The sequence below is a fragment of the Heteronotia binoei genome, chromosome 1 (assembly GCF_032191835.1).
Source record: "Heteronotia binoei isolate CCM8104 ecotype False Entrance Well chromosome 1, APGP_CSIRO_Hbin_v1, whole genome shotgun sequence".
NCBI classification, from domain to species: Eukaryota; Metazoa; Chordata; class Lepidosauria; order Squamata; family Gekkonidae; genus Heteronotia; species Heteronotia binoei.
In genome coordinates, this window is record NC_083223.1 from 75,289,226 (window position 1) to 75,312,190 (window position 22,965).

Sequence of the window (22,965 nt, forward strand, 5' to 3'; positions counted from 1 at the left end):
TTACCAATTTCTGTCTCAGCCCATTTTTCAGTGAGTACTTTTTCTTTGGGTAGAACATTTTATTTGTCAGGTCAGGGACCCTCTGTGTCACATCAAAGCAAGCCCAGGAGAACAATAAGATTTAAGGTCTACTTCATGTGTTGTATCTTTTTAAAGCCAGGTACCTGTATGTGATGTAATTGGTAAATGCTGCATAAAATACTTTAAATTCATTAACATATCATATATGTACAAGGCACAGGGAGATTGTGGTTGGCTTCTGCTTCCCATGGCTTATACCTATGTCCAGAGATGAATGTCTTTGGAAATACCATAAGGCGGGGTGTACTAATTTGTCCCGATCGTCATATTTTTCCTGATCAATAACATCTTTAAAACTGCTCCAAACTGGATAGCCCAGGCAATCCTCATCATATCTCAGAAGCGAAGCAGGGTTGACCCTGGCAAGTGCTTGGGTGGGAGACCTCCTTGGAATACCAGGGTTGGAAGGCAGAGACAGGCTGTAGGGTCACCAGAATTTGTCATGGCTTCCAGACACACACACAGTTTTTAAAAGTCTTTAAAACCAGTCATATGTAATAGTAGCTCAAGTATTTATCTCTATACTATGTTTAATTTCCATGTTCTGTATCATCTACTTCTATTCCACATTTGTGTTCCTAAGCAGTCTGTTACTCAGATACAATTATAAGGTTATAGTTTATCTTAGTTAACTGAAACTTTCCAAACAAAGAAGGCATAGGTTGCATTTAAGGATTTGGGCATGTGTTTTAGGGTTTCTACACTTTATGCCCTAGGAATGGTTGTCAGCACAATTCATTTTCCCCCCATAACCAAACTATGTTTGTGTATATGTGTGCTTCTGTGTGTATGGGGGAGGGAGTACACCATCCTATTGGGCTTGCAAAGGATGGTAAGGAAGATGAGCTTCAGAGATTTTAATCAGAGGCTTCAAGTGTTTTCCTTCAAGTAGCCACTTCAAGTCTATCCACAATAGCAAGCATAGCTCTGTGGTACAAATACACTCTAATAATACTGCACAAATGCTCCTTGTAGGCTCTCAATGTCTATGTAATACTAAAAGAAAAAAGAAAATCTTTTGCAAGCTTTCTTTCTGTCTTGCAAGAATCGTGATTAAAATAGGGGAGGAAAAATTATATGTGATTCAGTAGCACAATTGCAATTATGCTTAAATGCCTCTTCGATGCCTAGTATTGCTGAAAGTGAAATAATAAATTTGAGGTTTCAATAGACAGTTTAAGCTTCAAGATCAGTTGTCGGAATGCCTATGGAGTCAGTTCAGTGCAGCTTTAAAATCTATTATTTTTTACTCTTCAGTGATTAACAGATATTCTTATGGTATTGCTAACCACTGTTTTTCCAATAGGGATCTAGCTTTATTCGCTGCATCAAGCCTAATTTAAAGATGACAAGCCATCATTTTGAAGGTGCCCAGATTCTGTCCCAACTCCAGTGTTCAGGTAATTTGGTTTGTCTATGTTCTAATGTCATTGACATTGTGTCTTTACAAATACATGTGCAGAGTTGTTTTAGCCCAGAGTTCTTTAATTAGACAAATCTAAGCTGTTTTTAACATTTAAATGTAAAAAAAAGAAAAGAGGACTGAGATTCTGTGTTCTTTAGAATTGATGGCTGCAATAAAAAGGAAACAAACATAAGCTTCTGAGCACAAGCTTAGAATAATACAGTATCTTATTTGAAAGAAGAACACGCCATCCCCATCAAGCACTTTTGAAATCTTTGTGTTGCCTTTCCAAACATTACAAACAGCAGATTCTGTTCTAATTACTGCACTGTGTTGGTACATATCATTAATCTTCCTTACAATAACAGCAGTGTGTCAGCTTCTTGTAGAGTATGGAGAGAGATTTCTGTTATGAAAAGCTTGTTACCGCATTCTCTTCCTGCCCAGTAATGTAGGTGTGTCTTTGAGGGGCCTGTTATCTACTCAAGTTGCACAAGTAAATTCAGCTTGGAGGTCTTGAACTGACACCAACAGATGTGCTGCTAGTATGAGCTGAGTAACCACTGTGTAGGGAGAGAAAAAATTATATTTGGGAATTCCTTGCATACCTTCTAAGTCTCTTGCATGACTTTTTAAAGGCAGGGGAGGGAGACAGAAGATCTGGCTGCATTTGTGTCTACTTCCCTTTCCCAACTACTCCAAGAAGCCATTTCAGGGAGGTCACTACTAAGAGGTCACTACTAAGATAGCACGCAAGCAGCATATCTCAGGTATAGTGGTAGGGGAACAAAGACAGCAGATGATCAAGGCTACCAGTCATGACAGAAGCATTATGGTTGTATTTACCGTCCTGTGATTCATGAAAGTGGGAGGCTTTCTTTTTATATTTATATAAAAGCTTGCATTCCTGTATGTTTTGTTATGAATATCTCTTAAAAATTTTCTGAAATATTTTCCACCATGCATACTTATATAGCCATAATATCATTCAATTAAATCAAGGATGAATTCCAAGCACTATGATATCAGATTGCATGTTTGGGAGTGAGCCCACTGAACACTTCTGATAAAAAAAAGTGGAATTGGGCTGCACAGCTGGAACCTGTAATGATCCTAAATGGCACTTCTGCTAATATCAGTGGATGCTTCCACATTTTTAAATTATATGCAACCCAATAACTGCACCAGTGTATCAAATTTTGTTACTTTTCCAAAACAAATTATGTGTTCTCATTGAAGGCTTATCTAGATAGTGTGGGATATTGTGCTATAGCTTTGCTATAACAATCTTCATGCCGTGTTCAAGGGCAAACCTGGTGTTGACTGAACTTGAGCCTCCAGTATCACCAATACAGTTATAATCAACAAACAAATGCCAAGTTCAGGGCAAAGCAAATAAACACAAGGCACCATGGTCTCTGGATGATACAAAACAACAAAATAGACCATGCAAATTCCAAGTGTTAACAACATGCAGGTGTATTATATCAACTATAAGATTGTATCACAATACAGTCGCAGTCCCAAGAATGATGAAATGCAATTCCAGTACAATGTAAGTTCTTCAAATACAGTCCCAAGGCTATAAAGAGCCCTGTACAATTCCTATGAGTGTTCTTCCACAGGTGCCAATGGGACTTCTCTTGGACAAAAGACAAACTTCCACAGTGGAGGCTGTGTTGGTCCATTAGAAGAAGGTTTCTGAGACCCTAAGGATGGAGCTCTTGAAGAAGACACAAAACTGCTGCTATTCAAATAGCAAGTCGGGCTCAGGGATCCGTTTCTCCACTGTGAAAGTTCCAAGAGAAGTCCCATTGGCAACCGTGGAAGAACACTCATAGGAATTGTATAGGACTGTATCTGTAGCACTTTACATTGTACTGGAATTGCATTTCATCGGGGCTTTTTTTGAGCAGAAACACACAGGAATGCATTTCCAACTGGCTTGGTGTCGGGGGGTATGGCCTGATTGAGTTCCTGCTAAACTTTTTCTTCAAAAAGACCTGTGTGAAACTATGGTGACATCGGGGGAGGGGAGACCTAATATGCAAATGAGTTCCTGCTAGGCTTTTTCTACAAAAAAAGCCCTTCATTTCATCATTCATGGACTGTGACTGTATTGTGATATAATCTTATAGTTGATAAAATACACCTACATGTTCAGGGCCTGATGCTTTTTTCTCTGTCATGGAGTTCTGGGAGACACAAATGCAACCACAACAATTCAGGACAAGAGATAAGAGCAAGGTCAGAAACTGGCACTGAGTCAGAAAGCTGAGGGTTTCTGACCACAGGTCTGGGGAAACAAGGAAATCAGAATTCAGGGTCAAGGCTTGGATTCAAAGCAACAGACAAGATCTGAGTTCCTAACTGAAAAACAAACACAGGTTAGCAGAACAGGATATCAAGGCAACAAGGTAAATCAGGAGTCTGAGTGCTGAAAAAACAGCTCACAGAGGGTGGCAAGCAAAGTTGTTTCCACTGCTCTTTTATCAGCCTAATGAGCCAACTCATCCCTGAAGCACATTTGTCCCATTTCTTTCATCTTCTGCCACAATGGACAATCCTCATCTCCTGACACATCTTTAGCTGGCTCTGTCTCTAAATCCAGTTGTTCAGGCAGGCATTCCATCAGGCATTCTACTCTTCCATTTCCTCATTTTGGAGGAGGAGGTAGCTGGCTGGCTCACAACACGTTGTCTACACAGTGTTGCAAACGATTGCTAAAATGTAGTACAGAGTCAGTCTTATTATGGCAGTAAAGCACAAAACTGAATGATGTAAACATGCATTATCAGTCCAATTGGGGTCTCTCTTTTATTGTACATTGCACATGTGCAGGGTTCTCTTATCTCAGGCAGAATCAGTAGAATGTTGTCACTGGCTCCTCAGTAACAGGTGATAGTTCTACACATTTTGCAGGTTAAAAATGTCTGGCATGCATAAACAGATTTGTTTGAGCCAGAAGAAGTGCAGTTTGAGCATCAGTAGCATTAGAACATTATGTCAGTTTGGTCTAGGTATCAAACCCCTGTAATTTTCCCTGATGTGACCCTTATTTCTACTTATTAGCTTTGTCATCTGCGGTCTTGGCTTCTCTCTTAAGCGCCTGCTCATTTTTAGCATACTCAAGGCCATGATGCTTTAAGCATCTGGTTCCTTTTGGCAACCTCCTTATTGCTTGTCATGTCAAGCTGCATATTACATTTAATTTAGCAAGTCAGTCACAACTACTTAACAACTTTGCTTTAATTAGGGCTCTATTGATACCATTTTTGGCTGATAATCTGAATGCTGATAGTTCTTGGCAGTACTGTGAGGCTGCAAGAGATGGGGGAGGGAGCGTAATGAAGCTCTTTATTTCTGGGTAGCTCAGGAGCCAGCATGTTGTTTTCGTGGACCTCTGTTTCTGTCTTTTGGTTGAGAAACAAGTGCATGCAAATTTCAAAGAAAGTAAGTCTCCCCCCCAAAAAAATAAAAATAAAAATAAAAGGCTTATTAACATGGAATGTTCAAGAGAAAAATCAAAGTAATATAGATGTCACCTAGAATAGATACAGAAGGCAGTATGTGCCAAATCTCCCCTCCCCCCCACTTTTGGAAGGAACTGCATGGCAAAAATCACATATATTGGATCTTTCTCCCAAGGTCATACTTTAAATCCTGCAACATAAAAATAAACTTGTAAGGTCATCATCAATAACGCATTAACACAGCGACTTCTCTCTGACTGAAAACTTAAATAAAATGTCTGGACACATTCCCTAATATTGATATGCCTGAAGGCACATTTAACTTGTCAAAATTTCAGTTTATTTAAATGCATTTTACCCCAAAAGGACTCTACTTGTTCTCCCTGAAGGCCAATCTACCCAAGTTGATTTTGAGCAGAACAGATAATTAATGTCTCAGCCAAGAGGATGGAGTGCCAGATTACTTTTTATAGGGTTTTTTTAAAAAATTGCAGATAATAATTTTGGATGTTAATTGGCTACTCTCTGTCTCTTTCCATCATGGGAAAGATCTTAAGGTTGTATGATGATTTGTACTATGTTCTCATAAGAACATAAGAGAAGCCATATTGGATCAGGCCAATGGTCCATCCAGTCCAACATTCCATGTCACACAGTAGCCAAACCCCAGGTGCCATCAGGAGGTCCACCAGCAGAGCCAGGACCCCACTGTTGCCCCCCAAGCACAAAGCATCACTGTCCCAATAGCCAACAATGGACCTCTGCTCCATATGTTTTTCCAATCCCCTTTTGAAACTGTCTATGCTTGTAGCCACCACCACTTCTTGTGGCAGTGAATTCCACGTTATTCCTTTTATCTGTTCTAAGCTTGCTAAGACTAGGCATTACCCATTGAGGGGAAATTGTATTGCTATGCCTTTTAAAAGGTGCTCAAAAGATACAAAGGTTAACTATGCAGAAGAAGAAGAAGAAGAAGAAATTGGATTTATATCCCGCCCTCCACTCTGAAGAGTCTCAGAGCGGCTCACAATCTCCTTTACCTTCCTCCCCCACAACAGACACCCTGTGAGGTGGGTGGGGCTGAGAGGGCTCTCACAGCAGCTGCCCTTTCAAGGACAATCTCTGCCAGAGCTATGGCTGACCCAAGGCCATGCTAGTAGGTGCAAGTGGAGGAGTGGGGAATCAAACCCGTTTCTCCCAGATAAGAGTCCGCACACGTAACCACTACACCAAACTGGCTCTCAATGCAGGTGTCCTCCTTAACCAGCTAATAAATAGAGTTAACCTCAAAATCTTAAATGGGTCCCTGCCTAGTGATCATCCAGCAGAGTTCACATATTGGCCGGGCATTAGAATGAGTGTCATTGATTACATCATGGTATCAGAGGAGGTGGTTCCACACATAGAGCATTTTGAAGTTGCTCCATATTGTGATAGCGACCATTTGCCTCTAGTCCTAAAAACTGATTTACAAGAGCTAGTCATGCATTACGGTAAATCCCATAACACTAGGCTAAAACCAACAGATGGCCCTAGCTATAATCGCCCTAGATGGACATCCTCATTGAAAGGAGGATGGGTCTTTTTTTGTCCTCTGAGTCCATTAATAACACCCTTCACCAGTTGGTGAATGCAGTCAATATTGATACCTGCCTAGAGGAATATAATCTAATTTCAAGGGAGATACAGAAGAAATTGAAAAGAGCTAAGTCGGGGCCTTTAAACCAAAGAACTGGAGCACACAAACCATGGCTTGATGCAGAATGTAAAAGGGCAAAGTATACCCTTAATGTTAACTATGCAAACTATAGAACTAACCCTGATGCAACATCCATAATAGCTTTAAAACACCAAAAAGCCCAATATAAGGCCCTCATTAGAAGAAAGAAACAGGAAGACATTATGGCTTCTTGGGAGGAACTTTGGAAGGCAGTTAAAGAAAAAAACTCAGTATTATTCTGGAAACTAGTCTCTGATCCAGCACGTAGGTCACCAAATATATTTAATAGCCCTATTTCGCCAGATGTCTGGTTACATCATTATAAGATGGTATATGGGGAGACAATTACAAGCCCACTTAATTTTGCTATCATCCCTAACTTACCAACTTGGCCTCCAGTGGGGTGTACAGAAGTAAAGCAGCTCATTGATAATTTGAAGCCAGGGAAAACCCCAGGCATTGACCTAATTCCACCAGAGCTATTTAAAATGAATGCAGAATTGTGGGCCCCAGTTTTGGCAGCTTTGTTTTCACAAATTGATCAATTAGGGAAAATTCCCAAGGACTGGGGAGGAGGTATCATCACCCCCATATATAAAAAAGGTAACAAAGAAGATCCAAACAACTATAGGCCGATCAGCCTGTTGAGCTGTTAACTAGCTTCAGTGGGTGGCATTCTGGTTTATTTATATGCGATGCCGAATCATTGATATAGAAGTTAAATAAGTAGGGGGCCAGGAGGCATCCTTGCTTAACCCCTTTGTTGGTAGAAATGGGGTCTGTCAAATAGCCTTGATGGGAATACTTACTGTGGAAATTTAAAGAGTGGCTTGAGAACGATTTTTCCATAGGTGAGGAACAGGTTGGCTTCAGAGAAGGTTATGCCTTATTAAACCACTGCATGCTGTTGGACCACTTGATTGTAAAATATTCTTCAAACTCAAGTGTGTCATTATATGCTGCATTTCTACACCTGAAGTCAGCCTTTGACTCTATCTTTAGGACCATCCTATGGGATAAATTAAGAGCCACCAACATTGATAGACAGCGTTATTTCTTATTCAGGCCCTTTATGATCAAACAACCATCCAGGTCAAATATTCCCATCAAGGCAGTTCTGCAGGTACCCAAGAGCATTCCGAATGCATTAATTAGAATAGAAACTGGCATGATTACAGTAGAAGTGAGGCTTTGGACTTTGGCCATCCAGTTCTGGTTGAAACTTATGTTTTTTCCTAAGGGCTTGATTATTTTAATTCTGCAAGATACCTTGGTCCCAAGATGGATTAGGGCCATAGAGGACAGAATTCATTATTATGACCTTTCCAAACAATATTTCAGTTCTCTCACTTATGATAATGCTAGGGAGATAGTGAAACAGAGAATATTGGATGTTGTCAGACCAAACGACCTCAATAGCACAACCAAATGGCGAGCTCTGACAGAACTGATCAACAGGGTGACCCCAATGCCCTACCTATACCACTTAACAAACAATGAATACAGAAGAACGTTTACTCTTCTGAAGTGGGATGTTCTCCCTTCAGTGGTGGTGGAGGGGAGATATAAAAAGGTGCCGTTCCAAGAACGATTATGTCTCTGCTGCTGCAATGATGGTATCGAATCTCTAGTCCATGTCATATTTGACTGTGAGGCTTATAATGATCATCAAGAAGTACTTCCATTTTCCACAGCCATATCTTTTACCAGTAGCCAAAAATTGCAACTCCTTAAGAATCTTCTTAGCGATAGGAACCCTGAGGTTACATACAAATTAGCAAAATTTGGCTGGCTTGCCACAAGTATAAAGAAAACTCTAATGATTCATACAGGAAATGGCTAAACACCTTTGCCAATCTGTTGGCTGTAACTGCCATGTTTTGTTATATTTGTAGTTTTATAACAGTATTTTAGGCCTTTATGTATGATTTTATGGACAATCAGTTTTAATTTTGTATGATTTTACTGCTTTGAATGCTGGCTTATTATTTATTTATTATTTATTTATGAAGGGAAGAAACAAAGGTCTAGACAGGGTTTTTAGTTTATCCTTGGTTTTAACACTAATTTTACATTTTCAGTGTCAGTGTCTTAAAGTCTGTATTCATATTTTATGTATATTTTAGGTGGTATCATATTTTGGTGTATAATAATTATATTTATATCACCTTTTATTGGCTGTGAATTGGACTTTTATGAATTGTTTGCTGGTCTATGACCGTTATAAATAAATAAATAATACTGCTCATTAATTTCATTGAGTGCCTATGAGTTCTTGTATTGTAAGAAAGGGAGAAAAGTACTTCTTTCTCTGCCTTCTCTATCCTACGCTTAATGTTGTAAACCTTTGTCATGTCACCCCTCAATTGTTGTTTCTCCAAGCTGAAGAGCCCTAACCTCTTTAACCTTTCTTCATAGGGAAAGTGTTCCATCCTCTTAATCATTCTACTTGCCCTTCTCTGCACATTTTCCAAGTGTATAATATCTTTTTGAGATGTGGTAACCAGAACTATACATAATATTCCAAATTAGGCTGCACCAGGCCTCGGATTCAGTGGGAGCTCACAGGAGCACAGCTCCTGAACCTTTCTGAGAGTTTCACCTCCTCCTCCTGAGAGTTCCACCTCCTTGTCCATTGAATAGTAAGTGCAGCTGCATAACAATCCCTGGATGAGCTCCACCACCTATTTTTCTACAAAACGACCCCTACGCTGCACCATTGATTTATACAGGGACATTATGATACTGGCTGATTTGCTTTCAATTACTAATTAATAATCCCAGCATAGCAGTGGTCTTTTTAAATTGTAGTCTCACACTGAGTCAACATTTTCTGTGAGTTCCCTACCATGACTAAAAGATCTCTTTCCTGCTCAGTTACAGCTGATTTGGACCCCATCAACATATATTTATAGTTAGGATTTTTGACACTAGTGTGCATTACTTTGCACTTGCCCATATTGAACCTCATTTGCCATGCTGATGCCCACTCTCCCATCATCGTCTTTGAAACTTAAAGACTGGATACATTGTGTGAAAAGCTGTGCCAGAGGATAGTTTGAGAGCTTTACATCGTGCATAATGCTGTTGCCAGCCTTTTACTTGTGGCAACTGATTGAGGGCACATTACTCCAGATATCCTGTGTTTGTCTTCATAGTTCTTCCAGGCTCCAGAACATTTGGCCCAGAATGCCTTTCATTCCTGTTTCCTGGAAATGGGGTGGGGCGTGGGGGGGAGGAGGAGAATGTAGAAGCAGAAGTAGACCACTGAAATGGAGTGTTTGGTTAGTTTATGCATTTAAGAATATAGAGAGGTCCAAACTAGCCCTTGCTCAGAGAATCCAGGGATACAAAGAACCATTATGGTCTCTAGGCAGGATATCCTGAGTTATGGGGGATGGATCCAGTTCCAGAGATGGGATACTCTGTCTTCCCAAAGTTGTGAGTATTAGTTTGCATGTATGAAATCTCCCAGGTGTTAGCTTCTACTATACAGGAAATATAGACGTTTGAATTTAATCATTAGATGCATGCACTATTTTGTGATTTTTTTTTTTTAAGGATTGGCCAAGTATGTGAAGACTTGTGGTAACTTGAATGGCCAGTGTCAAGTCAGCAGATGACCCAAGGCAGCTAAACAGTTTATTCAAGATTACCAACTTCAGCTGACAGAAGCCCTGGTTTAACAGCTTCTGGATCAGGCTACTACAGGCACTGGGCTCTTGTACAGAGTGACAGCTGTGTCCTTCTTAATTCCTTTATCTGTCTGTTTGCTCTAGGCATGGTGTCTGTGTTGGACTTGATGCAAGGTGGTTTCCCATCAAGAGCTTCATTCCATGAGTTGTATAATATGTATAAAAAATACATGCCTGCAAAACTGACCCGATTGGATCCTAGACTCTTCTGCAAGGTATTACTTTTCAGAATGTTCAATATACTGCCTTTGGCTTTCTTCTTCATAATGAATAGCTTTCCTCTTTCCAGAGATATCGTTAACAAATTGTTTTTTTCTTTTGCCTCAGGCACTCTTCAAAGCCCTTGGTTTAAATGAAAATGATTACAAATTTGGATTAACCAAAGTGTTTTTTAGGCCTGGCAAGGTAAGCAGCATTATTATCCAAGAAGAGATTGTGAACATAAAATGAAATAGTTTTTGCTCCTTTTTCTACTAAGCAAAGTAGCATGAAAGCTGTGTTGAAGACAATTTAATTTTGGTCCCTCCCCCATTCTTCAGATATACATACCGACATGGCCATCTTCCTAATTCATTTATTGATTTAAAACCCATTTTTCACACTCTGTGTGCTTGATAGTTTATAACAGGTTTGTTTTAATCCTTATATAAAGAAGAAACACTGCAGAAATGAAACAGTGTCTAAAAACCCACATTCGTGGATACAGCCTTCACTCCCAAAGCCTTAGCAAGCAAATAGGCTTTATGTCTTTTCCTAAGTCCCGGCAGGGAGATTAGTTGTTGAACTTTCTTAGCCTAAGATGTAACCTTTATCCCTGTGGCTACATGAATTAGCCCTACTCCTAGCTCCAACTATGCAGCTGTCCTTTAAGTCAGGCTCAAAACTGGGCCTTTTGCTGGACTGTCTCGACAAGATCATGTGGGGAGGAATGCTGGAGAAAATTCAGACAGGGAGAGTCGTGCCTCCAAATATACAGGACCTTGGCTGTTAAAGGCTTTCTAGGCCAAAACCAACATTTTTCAAATGGCCCAAGAGTAGTTAGCACAGTTGCTGTCCCCATTGTCCTGGTTACAGTATCTTGTTACCCTGGAGACCTGCATCCTCCAACATTCCGTTATGTGACGCTGGTGTTCTCTTTCAGTTTGCAGAGTTCGATCAAATAATGAAGTCTGATCCAGATCATCTCGCTGAGTTGATTACACGAGTTAATCACTGGCTAATTTGCAGTCGTTGGAAGAAGGTTCAGTGGTGCGCTCTCTCTGTTATTAAACGTATGTATTCAAATGGTGTATCTTGAGAAAACAAGTTTTGAAAGCCTGCCTAATCATAAGAATCTTTACTTGGAATACTAAAACTAGTTTGTGCAGTGAATCTGCCCAGCAATAGTTTCAAAACTACCATTCTAATTTTATTTTTATTTTTTTGCTGTCAATTCACAGCTGATTTCTGGTGACCCCATAGGGTTTCCAAGGCAAGAGACGAACAGATGTGGTTCGCCATTCCCCGCCTTCGTATCACAACCCTGGTATTCCTTGGCGGTCAAAATATTAGCCACCGCCAATCCTGCTTAGCTTCCAAGATCTGATGAGATCAGGCTAGCCTGGGCTATCTGTTCCATACAGTGCATAATTAATAAATAGAACTCCCTTCCTTCCACAAAACAAGGTGATAGCATCTTGTTTAGATGTCCTTTACTATTAAAATGGCTTAGACATATTTATAGAGCTAGCCTCTCAACAGCTGCTAGATATTGTGGCTAAAAAGAGCCACAAATCTCTCTCCCAGCAGCTGTTTTTCTATTGTGGATTCTGGTTGCAAGTTCTGGTTTCTATTGTGGGTCTGGTTGCAAGTTCCACAGATACATCTTGGCTGTGCCTCTGCTTTAAATGGAATGTTAGATCAGATGAACTGCTATCCTGAATATAGCAAGTCTTTTCTTGTTTGCATTCTACACAGGATGGTGGGGCTTACTGTCAGGTAGATCTTTTCAGTTTTGCCACCCCACTCAAAAGAACTGTTGACAACCACTTTGTTTTAATTACAGATAGGGTTAAGGCAGTGACATGATCATTTCATGAAAAACCCTACTTTGACAGGTTTTCAAACAGTTGTTTGCCATATGCTTGTGTTATCTTCTCCCAGCTTTTTAAAAAAAGACATTCTCTGTCCAGAGAAGTATGGTATCTTTCCATTTTAGAAGATGCCTGCATTTAATGCTTCTATTTTGCAGTGAAAAACAAAATAAAGTACAGAGCTGGTGCCTGCATTAAAATCCAGAAGACGATTCGCATGTGGCTATGCAAGAGAAAGCATAAACCACGGTAAGACAAAACCAGACATAATGCTCCAAAACTCTGTGCTGGTGCTTGCATCCCAATCTTTAATACTAGTTCTTTATATGTAATGTCCTTCAAGACAGTTTAAAGTGTTTGTGATACCGTTGTTTCTTTAATGCTGTGCAGGAGTAGCTTCTAGAAAGTAGCTTCTAGAATTTTCTTTATGATGTTAGTGTTTCTTTACTGCTTTTTTGATAGACATATTTTTCCTTGTTCATGAAAAAAAACCCACCCAAAATTTGGGCAACAAATGAAATTGATTGAACCTAAACATGATTTACTGCTTCAATGGTGTACGTTGCATAATTTTAGTGTATAAAAATGTACTGGTTGACAAATTTATGGAATTTAGAAGTATAAATGGCTTAGTTTTCTACAAGAAAACCTTTGAATAATACTAGGGAGAGGTCTTCAAACTTCTGCACCTTGTGCTACCTTAGCACATTTTGGGTTTAGCTGTCAGAGTTAGAAACAGAAAATGCAAATTTTGTCTTAAAGAGAACAGAGAATACTCTTTGGATAAGAAGAAGCTTACTGTGACTACCAGCATATTGGCATAGTGTGTTCAACTTTAGCATTGAAAAGATTATACATATCACAGTCACATTTAAATATTAGAGGTATCTTAGAAAATAATGTGTCTACGTAATAAATAGGAGTTTTTATTTAATGCTGTAGATTAGATCAGCTAACAAAAAATCTTCATGATTCACAGTTTGAACAAAATCCTAAAGTTTTCCAGTTGTTTTCCAAGTATTCCTGTCACTCCTGTGGAATACAGGATACCTCCACAGACCTGTGTACTTGCTGTTAAAACAGCTGAAATAGTAGGACCAGACACTGCTAAGCAAAGTGTGATTCCTCCCTCCCTCTTCTTGAAGCTATTCGGTCTCATTTGTGGTAGCTTCCAAACCACCTCAACCTCATTTCTTATCTCACTGTTCTCATTCATTAACAGTTGCTTTCTGAATTGTGCTGCAGAAACTAAAAAACAACACAAGGTGTTCAAGGGCCAGCTGGGTTGCATGAGTGCCTGCATGCCTCCATTCTTCTACTTCTCTGTTATCCTCCCTGTGTTTCTTCTGTGGATTCAGTGGCTTTGGGGGGGCAGTACATTCTGTCCCGTGGCGCAAAGTGGTAAGCTGCAGTACTGCAGTCCAAGCTCTGCTCATGACCTGAGTTTGATCCCAGCGGAAACTGGGTTCAGGTAGCCAACTCAAGTTTGACTCAGCCTTCCATCCTTTCGAAGTCAGTAAAATGAGTACTCAGCTTGCTCTGGTGTAAAGTGTAGATGACTGGGGAAGGCAATGGTAAACCACCCCATAAAAAGGTCTGCCATGAAAACGTGATGCGACATCATCCCAGAGTTGGAAACGACTGGTGCTTGCACTGGGGACTACCTTTACCTTTTACAGAATTTCAGTCTACACATACAACCTAATGCTTGAATGTTCCCTTTTCAGCATCGATGGCCTAATAAAGGTTCGCACACTGAAGAAGAGGCTTGATAGATTCAATGAAGTAGTAAGCGCTTTGAAAGAGGGGAAAGCGGAGGTGAACCAGCAGATCAAGGATCTTGAAACGTCTATTGATGCCTTGATGTCCAAGATTAAGGTGAGACACACTCACAGCAGGAATTGTTTTAGATGTCATTTAATGCTTTACAGAAGGAGCATGTTGCTGCTAGCACATGTCATCCTGAGAATTTTAAAATCAAATCATTGTGTTGTTTAGCTGAAGTTGAACATGAACAGAGCTGTTTGTATTCCATGCAAAAACAATCAGAATTCTGCACCCAGGATATATAACTTTGGCACTAGGAAAAGCTGGATGAGTTGTAGGCAAATAGAGCAAATGTACAGAGGGCTTTTTTTGAGCAGGAACTCAGAGGAACACAGTTCCAGCTGGCTTAGTGTCAGGGATGTGTGGCCTAACATGCAGATGAGTTCCTGCTGGGATTTTTCTCCAAAAAAAGCACTGAATGTTCATAATATAGTTTTAAAATGTGTATGCCACATGTCTAGAGACCTCAGTTCTCTTACATAGCATGTACTTCCTTTCATAATTCCAGACTTTTTATTTTGTTAATTCATTTTAGTTTTCTAGGCGTGGGAGGGAAGGGACGTGGAAGCGTCCACCCCATCCCTAAACTCCACTGAAAGCCTTATACAGAAACTGTGGATTTGTAGGTTTTCTGCAGAAATTATCCACATGCTTTCAAGCACATCTTTGCACCCTGAAATGCTAGAACCTTTGTGTTATTGTCCCCCCTCCCAAACTCTTTGGCTAAAGTGGCACTTCCCTCTTAAAATATGTTATGCTGCCACCAAGAATTTAGTTCCAAACATTTTGGGCCCAAGTTGTAAGACTCCTTTGGATTATGTGGCCCTGAGGATGATACTCTTCTATTTTAAAATTATAGAATTCCAGGTTAATATAAAACAAGACAAAACTTTATTTGTACAATAAGCATATTGGTTTCAGGATGCTTTTAGTTTAATTCTTCAGTGAATAATATCTTCTGACTGAAGTGTCACTCTTTCACTTCACACAATCCTCACTCTCAAATCCTACTTTCTCTTCCTAACTCAACTTTCTGACAGTTTCTGACACTCCTATAATACTCTGACAATATTAGGTTTTGGCTTTCTATCTAGCCCCTAATATGTCCTCTAAAGCAGGGGTCCCCAACCCCCTGGCCGTGGACTGGTACTGGTCCATGGCCTGTTAGCAACTGGGCTGCACAGCCCTTCTGCCCCCCACGGCGCCTCCTCCCCCCTCCGTTTTTACAAGTTTAAGACTGGGGAAGGGGCGGTGAAACACCTCCCTGGCTCTTTAAAGGCCAACCCCCCCCTCCCCCCCGTTGATCAGTTGATCAGTGGAAGAAACTGCGGCAACAGCTGCAGTGACCCTCGTGGAGAGCGCTATTGCCCTGGCCTCCTCCCCACTTCCTCCCCATGCCCAGGAATTTCCACACCCAGACAAATTAGATGCCCCCGTCCTGCCGGCCCTGGGGCCGTGGTGGGTGGTCCAGCCCTGAGGCCGGTGCCTGGGGCCAAAAAGGTTGGGGGACACTGCTCTAAAGTATTCTACTTTTCTTTTCTAGAATCTCAGATTCTGTAGACTGCTGACTGACCACGACTGACCATTAATTGCTGTCACTCTGCTGAGAGTTAACTGCTGACTGACTTCTCTCTCTCTCTTTCTCCACACATACATCTTAGCTTCGCCCACACTCTCAGTCACCAACTAATCACCTCCCTCACTCATTCCCCTGTTTTCACCCCCCTTTCTCTACTGCAACTTTTGAACAATTAAAGGAACACACATAAATTCAAATCATTACAAGCACATCCCTTGCTTTCTCCACATTTCCATATGATCACACATGCTGTTGCAGCAACAAAAGCCAGCCTTTGAAGCAGAAACATCTTCATGTAGGAATAACTTGTATTGCTCTGAATGAAGGAGCTTTTTCCCCACTACAGTATGCTTTTCCAAATAGGAATATAATTTCATAGCATATAATTGTATGATGGGAGGTTCTATTAGCATTTAAGGTTAACAAGTCAGATATGTTTGGCCAGCTGCTATGATTCTGAACTTTTAAAGGATCACTCTCTGCCGATTAAGGTAGTGGTTTTGTACCTCCTACTTATAGTAGCTTTTCAACTGTGTTTAATCTTTCTTTTGATGCATGAGAGTGCTAATTGATTTTTCAAGCTGTGATGGGATGCTGTATGAAATCTGATTGTAGGATCAAACGTCTCTTATCTGTGATACAGAACAGAAAATAGCCTGAGAGCATTATAATGGAGGTGGAGGAAGTCGTGCTTGTAATGACCCTCTTCATCCAAAACACAGTATTATCATGCTTGCCAGTTCTGGTTATATTTTATATATGATACTGTGTCCTTCATGCCCTATTGAAATCAAGTGTAAAGACTTGTACCTAAATTGAAAGTATTTTTTGACCTTTATCCTTACCCTTCCTGCTTCTCAGTGCCTTCTCTACATCAGACTTCATAGTAACTTTGTTTGTTGCTATACCTGTTGAGAATGCTGTATAAGTAATCATTTATTATTCTTATACAAATAAGTGTTGTATTGCAATGGTTTATTTGGCAGGCCACAGTAATGCCTAGAGAACAGATACAGAAGGAGTATGATTCCCTAGTTAAAAGCTCCGAACAGCTTCTGAGTGCATTACAAAAAAAGAAACAGCAGCAAGAGGAGGCTGAAAGGCTTCAGCGCATCCAGGAGGAAATGGAAAGGGAGAGAAAGAGACGCGAGGAAGAGGAGCAGCGTCGAAAGAAGGAAGAGGAAGAAAGGCGACTGTGAGTGGGGATAGCATCAGTTCTTGGAGTTTTGTTAACAGCAGTGGAAGCACTGGGATGTTTCATAGTAGCAAGTGGCTCCTCTTAGAAGACTTGTCCAAGGAATCATGTTTGATGCAAATGGTCCAATATGCTTAGCTGCATAGTATCAACATATTCGCCATTCCTGGTTTTAGCTGCCTTTCATGTGTCTTACCTCTAGTTTATAATTTGATTGCTAAGAAACTATAATCTGTCTGCAACCAAACAGCAGTATTCCATCACAGGAAAGATGTAATTTTGTCCAGTAGTGACTTTATTTGTTGCTTTGATGGCTGTAGAGCGTGTGGTTGTTCAAGTGTAACAAGCAACTACTGCTCTTTCCTCATATCCAAACCTAGGCCATATTTTGTGCATTTACTTAAAAAATATACTGTCAGCCTTGGATAACTCTGTTTTTCCTAGATGGACAGTTCCAGGGCCAGAATATATACTCACCAGGTGCTTTCCTTTTAAAATATACAAATGTCACCAACTGTCTTCCCTTACAGCTATGCTGCTCCTTGTTCTTCCTTTAGATTTTTTTTTTTTTTGGGGGGGGATCTTTGGAGTCTGTTGGGTTCTGTTTTCTTTCATAGTAGCACACATTTAGACAGATTTTTTTAAAAAAGGAATACCAGCAGCAAGACTGTTACTTTACCCACACTTTAGAACAGGGGTGGCCAGACTTGCCTAACTTAAGAGCCATATTGAACAAACATCAGATGTTTGAGAGCCGCAAGGAAGGATGGGAGGGAGGGAGGAAGGAAAGGAAATATATGGGAAGAGGGAGGTGGAAAGAAAACAACTTTAACTTTAAATGCATTCTCCAAGCCGCCTGCTGACTTGGCTTGGAGAAGTGATTTAAAGAGATAAATGCCTTCTCCAAGACGGCCAATGGGGCAGTGAGGGCTTCAAGAGCCACACAGTATGCGTGAAAGAACTGCATGTGGCTCCCGAGCCACAGTTTGGCCACCCCTGCTTTAGAACTACCTGTATATACCTCTTTCCCCCATTCCTGTGGAACTGGGCAAGGTCTCGTACTATTGTAATTGAAAAGGACCTTGTGTGTGTATTATATTCATTCAGGGTAAATTTTAATTGTAGAGAAGGGTTCTAAAACATTTGGAAGTCTGTGATAAGAGAAAGGGAAGGACTGTACCTAGAAACACAGTGATGAGAGCAGGATGAGAAAACAAACTGCTAACTTTCATACTCTGGTTCACTAGGATGAATTCTTATATACTTTTAAGCATTCTGTGTTAAAAGTAAATATGGGATCAGATCAGTGGTTTGTGGATTAGTAGGCATAAAAGGAGGGGAACTTGGATGAAATCACCCCCTACCTCTCACATTAGCAGATCTGCACAGATGGAACTGGAAAGGGGCTTCTTTGCCTTTCCCCTTGGTTCAGACCTATGAGGCTATTAGTCCACAAGAGTCCCACAGCTAGATGAGTCTGTTTTCCCCAGGTCTTAAAGGACTTTGTGGGAGAGAGGAGCAATAGAAAGATCCATGATCCTTGTGCCCATAGATCGCTGACTCCAACTTAGGTGGTGTATCTGATTCATTTTTAAATTTGTGTGAATATATGGTTTTCAAGGTTTCTTTGCAAAAAGCAGCACAGCAAAGTACCCTGTAGAAGCCACAGAAACATACATTCCCCTGAACCCTCTTCCCAGTGCCCACTTCTAGCTGAAAAACTTCATTGTTGGGATCTAAAGTTGTTTGGCATCACAGAAAAACACTACAGAAGAAAAAGACAAACAGGTTATAACCATTATTGATGTGTGCTGCTTTTCTCCTCACATGTCACATCTTTTCTTTCTAGGAAATATGAGATAGAAGCAAAGAGAAAACAAGAGGAGGAAGAGAGGAAGAAAAGGGAAGAGGAAGAAAGACGGATCCAGGTGGGCTTTTTATCAGTAGCACTTTCCTTCTCCCACTACAGCAGCCAAAAACTTCCATCATATGAACACATGAAGCTGCTTTGTACGGAGACAGACAAATCATGGGTGTGTTACGATCACTATTGTCTACTTTGATGGGCTGCAGCTCCCTAGGGTTTCAGGCAAAAATATTTCACATCTCCTACAACATGCCCCTTTATTCAGAGATGCTGGGGATTGAACCTGGGACTTTCTGCATCCAAAGCAGATGGTTTACCACTGGACCACAGCTCCATCATGAACTAGCCCACTGTGTGGGTTAGAACTTGTTGAAAGGCAATACTAAAGGCTTAACTGACTGGGTTGAGAGGAACAAAGAGGCAAATATAACCAAAGAGGTAGAAGAGGCATAGTTAATGGCCTCCCAAGGAAAAAGATAACAGTTAATTTTTAAACAAATATTACTGTACTGAGTGATTGAACATTCATTTAAAAATAAACTACTGCAGTGCACACAGGGGGACATAATAAAAGATTGTTTTGAACTTTAGCCCTTAAATGTGCTGCGGTCCTTTAAACTTAATGCTAACATTAAGATAATTTGGTGCGCTGAATAGAAAGAGAGATTACAATGCCAAAAAGAAAAGTACTTGCTAGAAGTAAAAATGTCAGATTTTTGAGATCTGAAGCTTAATGAGAGGGCTGCTATTCACAGATATGACAGAATAATGAAACACGATTTAGATATACATTTTGTTAAAAGGTTCTTTACAAAGTAATACTCATTTGCTGAAGCTCTAAGTTACCCTGTAATGAAATCGTAGTCATAAAATGTATTCCTTGATAGCTGAGTTTTGCAGTCTTCTTCTGTAGTCCTGTATTGTTTTTTAATTAACAAGCAAAGATCATTTTTTACTTGCATCCTAACTCTGTCCTTTCAAGGCATCCTGTACTTGGTTAGCATTTATTTATGGCTTCTTTGAAGTGTTAAAACATCCTTTGTGTTCTTTTGTACACCTGCTAACTTTGGGATTTTTATACAATTGCACCACTTTCCAGGTCTTTAAAAGAGGTCACGTACTGGTAGTTCTTTGAATAGTATTGTTGACAAGGCCATAATCTTTTTGTCTAATAGTTGTACTTAGGTTAAATGGTATTCTTTTTTCCAATCATGTTAACATATTCTGAATACTTCAAGACTCTTTCATATAGAAATAGTTGTATCTGTTGGTTGTTGTTTTTTCTGCACCAAAGTATTGGTGCTCATAGCATTTGTTACACAGCAGAATATGAGAAAGTATAATGCAGTAGTGAAGTGGGTGGGTAGACAAGCTGAAAAGATTATAAGATAAATTATAAATGTGCAGGGTTTTTTTTTTTAAATCAGGAATGCACAGGAACGCAGTTCCATCTGGCTTGGTGTCAGGGGAAGTGGCCTAATATGCAAATGAGTTCCTACTGAGCTTTTTCTGCAAAAAAAGTCCTGTAAATGTATACTTGATATGCTTCAAGGCTGAGATGTATAGTACTAGGAAACTAAGGATAAACAGTACCTTTTGTTCCAACTTTGTTCATTTGCTTTTTTTCCATTCATTGCCATGTAACTTGCATAGGAAAAACAAGATTGCCCTAAGAGATGTGGAGGTTTTATTGTTGCATAGAGAACATTGCTTAACTTTTCAGTAGATTTCACTTTAAGATAGTAGCAGAACAGATGTTCTTTTAGTAGGGCTTTCTCTTGGGCCACACTCAGTCAGCTTCCCTACTGCTGCTGGATAATCCAAAGGAGAGGATCTCTGCTGAAAAGTCGTCTGTAGCAGAAAGGAAGATTACTTGGTAATATCATAATTGGAATAAGGGTTGACTCCAGTCCAGGACAACCAGTTCCATCTACAAAGAGAATGTTGGATTAGGGATGTCAAGCGGGTTGTACAGATGATTTACTTTCTTAAAGCACTTATATGCCACCTGTCTCACTCACTCAAGGTGGCTTATTTATTTTTATTTATTTATTTACTTGCTTTATATTTTTATCCCGCCCTCTCTGCAAGTGGACTCAAAGTGGCTAACAGTCAAATATCATTTAAAACAATACTAAAACTACTAAAATAATTAAAATACAATCATAATGGTGCTATATAAAATTAATGGCGAATTTTAATACATTCCTCAGCAGGCAATTCAGTTTCAAAATTAACTCTTTTAAATTAGATCTTCACAGTTTCCTTACCACCATCAGTGGTCCTTAAGATGTTACCCTTATAGTAGATGGTGCTTACAGTAGATAGTATTGCTCAGTTCTTGTAGGATGTGGCAGCTTTCTCCCATCTCAGTTATTGTAGGCCAATCAAAATAGTTCTGTCTTACAGGCCCTGTTTAATTTTGTATAGAACAGCACAGACAGCCTCACTTCCAACACTTTCTTCTTGATTTGTAACCTGATTATTAGGCTCTGGTTCCTTTCCCATGTTTGGTGCAAATATATCCGAGTCTTCATTTTTGCAACAACTGCCAGAAACATCCACAGTCTGCAAAGCGCTTTTTTCATCACCATCACTCTTCCAGTTTGGACCCATTAGAAGCTCAGTAATTGTGGTTCACGGCTCAATATAACTTTCTTGATTTACAATATCGTGAAACAGCAGCACTGTATAAAATTCATTAAGCATAACATTGCTGCAACAGGTATGCAGAAGACTGTAGCCATTTCACCTGGAAACTCAGTAACAAACCTACCAAAAGTACAGGGCTGTGCTTGGCCTACTTAATGGTTTGCCTGCAAAAAAGCTCCACCTTAGTCAGTTGCCTTAGTCATGCCTTAGCTACAATACATTGGCAAGGATCCACTGATGCATGTTCAACTGGCTCATAGGAAATAGTTTTCACAATTTGGGTGTTTAGTGTAGTGATGATTCTGCATATTTAAATTGTCTCTGTATAGAAATTGCTATTTTTCTCATTGTTCTTCACACACACCCAGTGCCAATGAGGACTTCTCAGAGGAGCATGGTAGGAGCCTTGGTATTTTTTTTAATATAGTTTTGTGAAGTGGAGAAAAAAATACACTGAAAGTACTGCAAGCAATTAATCTTTATCTCTGTCATGGATTCGGCTCTTTAATTGTGAGATCAGCCTGGAATTCTTGATTACATTTATTGGCTAGCATTCTTTTGAACACCTGTTGATCTTTCTAGTGTCATAAACACTAAAGTTACAACTCAGAGCTACTATCAGAAAAGAACTTTCTATTTTAATGTCAGACTTTCGCATTTCTGAAGCTATAATGAAAGATATCTTTATGGATATCTTTATGGATTTATCTTGGTCCTTTCTGAGAATGGGCATAGGTTCAGAGGCAAATTCTGTGTGCTGCTTAGGTTGTTTTATGTAAACTACATAGTGCCTTTTACATGAGTTTATTTCTAGCCTTCTTTAAAGACATAAGAATCTTATAAGTGAAACTGCATCAGAAGCCATTTTTTGTCACTGTGTAGGCTGAAGTTGAGGCACAGCTGGCACGGGAACGCGAAGAAGCAAGCCAGCAACAGGCAGTGCTGGAGCAAGAGCGGAGAGATCATGAGCTCGCAATGAGGATTGCGCAGAGTGAATCGGAACTCATCACAGATGAATCTCAGCTAGATCCAGGATTACGCAGGTACCATATTTCAAGTGTCTGTTTCTTTGATAATTGTAATCCCCAGAATCTTATACTTTAAAATATCCTTCTAAAGTGCAGCCTCCCTTCTCTAGGATATGAACATGGTGTCCACCAGCATTTGCTGTTTTCAGCCTTGTGAAAACAGGAATTAGCCATCTATGAGAGATGTAGCAAAACAGCTAAAATGTATCCGTAGTGACTCCTCATTTGATGTCACTAGAATCTTTCCCATTAAGTTTGGATACACCAGTGGGGAGTATATAAATCAAGAACGACAAGGATTTCTTTTCACCTGTTTGGGTGTACACACACCAAAGTATAGATGGACATAGGTGTTTTTCTGTGCAGGGCTG

The 22,965-nt window shown here is 40.0% G+C and overlaps 1 protein-coding gene across 5 annotated transcripts in view; it reads left to right on the top strand.

The window, feature by feature from the left end:
• Positions 1–22,965, top strand: part of MYO6 (myosin VI) — a 192,315-nt gene that overhangs the window by 134,924 nt on the left and 34,426 nt on the right. For all 5 annotated transcript variants that reach the window (XM_060236220.1, XM_060236240.1, XM_060236263.1 and 2 more), the window contains exons 20-28: positions 1,388–1,481; positions 10,459–10,589; positions 10,702–10,779; positions 11,516–11,645; positions 12,605–12,695; positions 14,174–14,324; positions 16,839–17,047; positions 18,897–18,975; positions 22,449–22,609. In XM_060236220.1, coding sequence (XP_060092203.1) covers positions 1,388–1,481; positions 10,459–10,589; positions 10,702–10,779; positions 11,516–11,645; positions 12,605–12,695; positions 14,174–14,324; positions 16,839–17,047; positions 18,897–18,975; positions 22,449–22,609 — 1,124 coding nt within the window. The remainder of the gene's footprint in view (positions 1–1,387; positions 1,482–10,458; positions 10,590–10,701; positions 10,780–11,515; positions 11,646–12,604; positions 12,696–14,173; positions 14,325–16,838; positions 17,048–18,896; positions 18,976–22,448; positions 22,610–22,965) is intronic.